The 6,287-nt window shown below is 41.8% G+C and overlaps 1 protein-coding gene across 1 annotated transcript; it reads right to left on the bottom strand.

Moving 5' to 3' along the window:
• Positions 1-514: 514 nt before the first annotated feature.
• On the bottom strand, positions 515-4,883 carry actg1.L (actin gamma 1 L homeolog). Its single transcript, NM_001096383.1, is given in 6 exon segments — positions 515-1,431; positions 1,515-1,696; positions 1,868-2,306; positions 2,594-2,833; positions 3,446-3,579; positions 4,798-4,883. Coding segments are annotated over 5 exon segments (1,131 nt in total). The 5' UTR covers positions 3,572-3,579; positions 4,798-4,883; the 3' UTR covers positions 515-1,287.
• Positions 4,884-6,287: the final 1,404 nt, after the last annotated feature.

Here is a 6,287-nt window from a genome sequence, read left to right as displayed (position 1 = left end):
GCCTTGAGCCACCATTTCGTGATGGTCTCTGTGCTGTCTCAGATCACCTGACCAGAAATAAGTCAACTCTAACAGGAAGAAGTGTGGAAGCAAGACACAACTGTCTGTTAATTGGCTCATGTGACCCTACATGTATGGTTTGTTGGTATGTTTGAGAGTACAGTGAATTCTACGATCCCAGGGGGCAGCCCTTATTTTTTAAAATTGAAATTTTCTATTTATGATTACCCAATGGCACATACTACTAGAAAAGTATATTATGAAAATGGTTTATTTACATGAATCAGGGTTTTACACAATGTCTTTTTATAGAGACCTACATTGTTTGGGGGGGTATAGTTTTCCTTTAACTCACTAGAAGCTTATAACAAACATTTGAGAACCTCAGTGCACCTCACCTGGCAGTCACTGCCAAGTTGCCTTTACAGTGGTGAAATTAGCAAGCAGATTACAAGACACTAGTTTAGGTGCTTTACAGAAAAAAAAAAAAATATAAATAAATCATACAAAGTGATTTACTGCAGCGCTTTATTTTATCCATACAGAATGTTTTGGGCGTTTCATTTCTCATCTGGATGACAGATACAAATTTTGGTTTTCCACTTTGTGAGAACATTAAGGCAACATACAATACATAAATTAACTGATGCATAAATTTACAGGTGTAACTGCTGCAACATTTGTAACTTTTCTTCAGACCCATTTTGAATGTTGGGAATACAACCTGGGTTAAAGAAAGACTGCTCCCCCCCCCTCAATTTCAAACCTGACTTTAACTGGAAAGATAGAAGTGATTCCTTCATGAACTCACCAACCTCTGATGTGAAATGGAATATTAAGCGCTTTAACCATTATGTGGAAGCCTAAACCTCAAGATACCCTGTACACATCTCCAAACTCAACTTCTGTAAACAGCCTCTGTAACTTAGAGAAGTGTCATTCGCAATACTGTCGCAGATTGGCAGCCTTTCACAGAAATGCTTCAGTCTACGTAAAGCTTAGCTTAAGTGTCACCTAGACTGTATGCCAACCAGGCACTGTATAAGATGTGTACAGGGTACGATATGCTAGCATTGATGTCACGGGAATGATCTGGAGACAGACAAGTCTTGCATTACAAAATCCCCAGCAGTGTGACCGTCTCAGATTCCCAAGATAAGTTAATTTGGAAGTTGGCCCTTATTCCAGTTTCAAGAGGCTAGCATGAGGCGTACACATTTGTCAAGGCAAATTTAACACTTTTGAAGAACTCACGCAGCAAATGCAACGCATCTGCTAGCAGTCCGTTTAGAAGCATTTGCGGTGGACAATGGATGGGCCAGATTCATCATATTCCTGCTTGCTGATCCACATCTGCTGGAAAGTGGAGAGTGAGGCCAGGATAGAGCCACCAATCCAGACAGAGTATTTACGTTCAGGTGGGGCAATGATCTGTGGAGGAAAGTTAGGTTTAGTACCAGTGTATAGAATATTGCGGGGGGGGGGGGGGGGGAGAACAAGACTTGTTCATTCACCTTGATTTTCATTGTGCTGGGGGCCAAGGCAGTGATCTCCTTCTGCATTCTGTCAGCAATGCCAGGATACATTGTGGTACCTCCAGACAGGACAGTGTTGGCATACAGGTCCTTACGGATGTCAACATCACACTTCATGATTGAATTGAATGTGGTTTCATGGATGCCACAAGATTCCATACCTAAAGTAGAAAGAATTCAGTTTTACCTGAACATTTCCATTCAAATTGTACAAACTTCACGATTTAGGAGCTTGCAAGCTCAACTATGCATTTCAAGTGTTCTGTGTAAAAAGACGATGTTCAGGAGTAAGCATTAATAAACTATCAAAATTCCATTCTGTAAATACCCACCCAGGAAGGAAGGCTGGAAGAGTGCCTCTGGGCACCTGAATCTCTCATTTCCAATTGTGATTACTTGTCCATCAGGCAGTTCATAGCTCTTTTCCAGGGATGAGGAGGATGCAGCAGTTGCCATTTCTTGCTCAAAGTCAAGAGCAACATAGCAGAGTTTCTCCTTGATGTCGCGCACAATTTCTCTCTCAGCTGTGGTTGTGAAGCTGTAGCCTCTTTCGGTCAGGATTTTCATGAGGTAGTCCGTCAGGTCACGACCAGCCAAGTCCAGACGCAGGATAGCATGGGGCAAGGCATAACCTTCATAAATGGGTACTGTGTGGGTGACACCATCTCCAGAATCCATCACAATACCAGTGGTACGACCAGAGGCATACAAAGACAGCACAGCTTGAATGGCAACATACATAGCTGGGGTGTTAAAAGTCTCAAACATGATCTAAAAGGAATGGAGAACTATGTTAATGCTTAGATAAAATACAAATTAAACCCCAAACCATGCCAGCATGCCATCATGCAAAACCAAAAGATAGATGTGTAGAAAACAGAACAAGCAGAAAAACCAATGAAACAGAAACCTGGGGCTTCAGGAAGGAAATGCCAGAAGAGGTACAGAGCCCTGAAAATATTGAAAGAAAATTTGAGTTTGAGAAATAAGAGAAATAAGAAAGAAGTGTACAGGAACTACCCCATAATAATGTATTTGGCCTTTGAATGAAAACAAACCTGCGTCATCTTTTCTCTGTTGGCTTTGGGGTTCAGGGGAGCTTCTGTAAGCAGGACTGGGTGCTCTTCTGGGGCTACACGAAGTTCATTGTAGAAGGTGTGATGCCAGATCTTCTCCATATCATCCCAGTTTGTGACAATTCCATGTTCAATTGGATACTTAAGGGTTAGGATACCTCTCTTGCTTTGGGCTTCATCACCTACATAGCTGTCCTTCTGGCCCATACCAACCATTACACCCTAAAAAAAAAATCAAAAAAAAAAAAAATCACAAGTCAGTCAAACGGAAAAAAAATAAAAAATTAAAGGAAAACTATACCCCCCCAAACAATGTAGGTCTCTATAAAAAGATATTGCATAAAACAGCTCATATGTAAAATCCTGCTTCATGTAAATAAACCATTTTCATTATAATATACTTTTCTAGTAGTATGTGCCATTGGGTAATCATAAATAGAAAATTGCCATTTTAAAAAAATAAGGGCCGCCCCCTGGGATCGTAGGATTCACTGTACTCACAAATATACCAACAAACCATACATGTTAGGTCACATGAGCCAATTAACAGACAGAGTTGTGTGTTTTGCTTCCACACTTCTTCCTGTTACAGTTAGAGTTGAAGTATTTCTGCTCAGGTGATCTGAGGCAGCACACAGACCATCACGAAATGGTGGCTCAAGGCAAGAGATGTAAAAGGGCAATATTTACTTAAAATATATATTCCAGTTTGGTAAGATTCTTTAATATGCCACTTAATATGATATGAACTGTTGCTTAAGTGTTCATTTTGGGGGGTATAGTTTTCCCTTTAAGTCACATTTGCCAGATAGACTGTTAGGCATAACTACAAACCTGGTGTCTTGGGCGTCCAACAATAGAAGGGAACACAGCACGGGGAGCATCATCTCCAGCAAAGCCGGCTTTGCACATTCCAGAGCCATTGTCAATGACGAGCGCTGCAATCTCTTCTTCTGCCATCTTTAATTCTGTGTTATGGGGAAAAAAAAAAAAATTCATAAGCAAAGTGAACCACCACCCTGTCAGTAGCCACACTGCATATCTAAAGACTACCTAAGCAGTGTTCCAAGAGTAAGCATAGCAGGTCTAATCCACACCCTTCCATCACAAGCAAATTAAACAAAACAAGCTGTAGTACCATTTTTTTTTTATGTTATTTTTGCTACTGGCTAGGTATTTTGCCTGACAAAGGGGCCTTGGTGCTCCAAAATCTTGCAGTTTTATTGTTAGCCAATATAGGCATCACTTTTACAATAATTCTTGTATCTGCTATATATACACAGTCTAATTAAGGCTGCCTTAGATTCAGCAGACTTGGAGGCATGTGGAACAGCCAGTCACATGCTATTGTTCCCCTCAGAGGAAAGGGCATGCCACATGACTCAAATGAATAATGAAAGGCACAGACATATTAAGCTATAATATAACCCCATAGTATACAGGTATAGATTACAGAGTGAATTCTATACATGAATACCCAAGCAATTTGTATATTTAAATAATCACTCAACCTCTTACGTCATAAAAACGCAAGAGACGTTACCGGCTAAGAAATTAGCCCCACCCCTAGAAGTTGGTGCGATGTTTAAATCTGCCCTGACGGCTCGCTCAGCCAACCACAAAGCTTTTGCCCTAATATGGAAGCAAAATGCACCAGGCACGCCCTTGCTACTCAAACAAAGCTAAGAAGGTTCAAGCTTGAAGGCGTGGCCACCAAAGGTGGGGCGAGCAATGAAGAATGTTACTAGAGGGAGAGCAATGGCCACCCCTACTCTACAATGGTGCAGCCTGTCAATCTACAACCTCAAAGCCCGCGCAAACTGTCATAAATGAGGTGGGCGGCAGAGCAGTTATTGTTTTAAGTGACTAACACCGGAGCCTAATACTGTACATAGCCATACTACCATCCGAGGTCTGCCTGTTTGTGCCACCGCGTTAATAAATTCGTACAATATTACAATACATAGCCTGCCACTTTTAAAATCCCATTATACTATGGGGGTAACAATGACAAAGGCCATCTCCCTTTTGACAACAAGTTTTTTTAACCCAACCCTTAAATAAGCCACAGTAAACACTGTATAGAGACAACACCACACGTTCTCCATCACATTACACAGCTACACGCCGCCTCTTCTCCAGTGCTTGTTAGACACCCTCCCACAGAACACAGTCGCAGGTCTTACCTTGGAACTAGAGATTTCCTTAACGGAAAAATAATCAAAGTTGGCAAGGCTGTTACAAAAGCAGTAGCTGTCAGATCCGCTGCCACCGGCCGAATGAGAACCCAATAGCTCTAGTTATCTCTATTTAACGTAACAGGATTCCAGCCCCGCCTGGCGCCGCGCGGACAGAAGATCGCCAAATATGGGCATCTTTCAGAAACACGCCTCGCGATTGGCCGCCTGCTTGAGAGAAGAGGCGGCACCAGAGTCCTTAGCCCTGCCTACACCCGGAACCCCATAAGCTGCAAAGGGTTATGAGCAATAGGGAGGAGTGTAGGGCCTGGCAATGTCATAGTTATCCTTGCACATATACCTTAATAGTTTATCATTTGCAACATTTGCTTCTTTGTTAAATCAAAGGAAAGGTCCGAGGGTTTCTAAATCACACTTTCTTAATCGGTAGGAATACGAGCAGAGGATGCTGGGAATCGTAGTTAATAGCAGGCGTGTATAATTCCGGTGTTCCTTAACTAAAACATGGAAATGCCTTTTAAGGTCATGTTTTTCCCCCCTCACTGTTGTCGTTAGATAGAGGGTTTGTATTTTCTTAGTGCTAAAAGATTCTAGCGTATAAATTAATTCAATACATGTTAATGCATCTTTCAACAACTTACTTTTTTTTCAGTTAGTATCTCAAATTCAAGGGGATCTAGTGGAAGTCCAAGCTTAGAGAGTACTGTAAATAACATGCAAGGTGATACTTGGCTAAACCTAATGTATAAATATAAACTCACACCCAAATGCATTTATAGCTCTGTACGCGGTGTAAGAAAGGGTGTGGCTCTCCAACATACCCCTTCTTTAGAGGCCCTTATGGGAAATACCTCATTGTGTAATATGCAGCCCTACATCAGGTGTGCTTCATAAATCTCCGTCTTTACGGTAGGACTATACGGACGATTTCCGTGTGATCTGACGCGCTGCACAAAAACACAGGCGTCACGTCGGATGCGACAGAAATAAGTTAAGTAATAGCATTGTCGTGTGGTGTCGCAGCGTTGATCCGACGGGACTAAAACTGGTTCTGCATCTGACAGTCGGATCAACGCTGCAACACCATCCGACAATGCTATTACTTACCTTATTTCTGTTGCATCCGACACCACGCCTGTGTTTTTGCGCAGCATGTCAGATCGCGCGGAAATCATCCATGTAGTCCTACCCTAAAATGCAAGGGTTGATAATTGAAGGGGGGGTTAACAGCCAGATTATAAGGATAAATTCACTACAGATGCTGCAAACAAACTTTAATACGTATTATAGAGAGACAGGATATGGTTTAGAAATTGCAGCAGAGAGGGAAGGGAAGCTTTCTATCTTGTATAGTGACAGTGTGTTCGGCTTCATGCAGTACATAATGTTATGGGAAATAAACTTAATGGTACATTACTGGAATGTTCTCAAGAAGTTCTCAAGCATAGAATGTAAGTGCAGGATTTACACAGGCCTGG

This window comes from Xenopus laevis, chromosome 9_10L, assembly GCF_017654675.1.
Source record: "Xenopus laevis strain J_2021 chromosome 9_10L, Xenopus_laevis_v10.1, whole genome shotgun sequence".
NCBI classification, from domain to species: domain Eukaryota; kingdom Metazoa; phylum Chordata; class Amphibia; order Anura; family Pipidae; genus Xenopus; species Xenopus laevis.
This window is presented reverse-complemented; position numbering and strand designations above follow the sequence as displayed.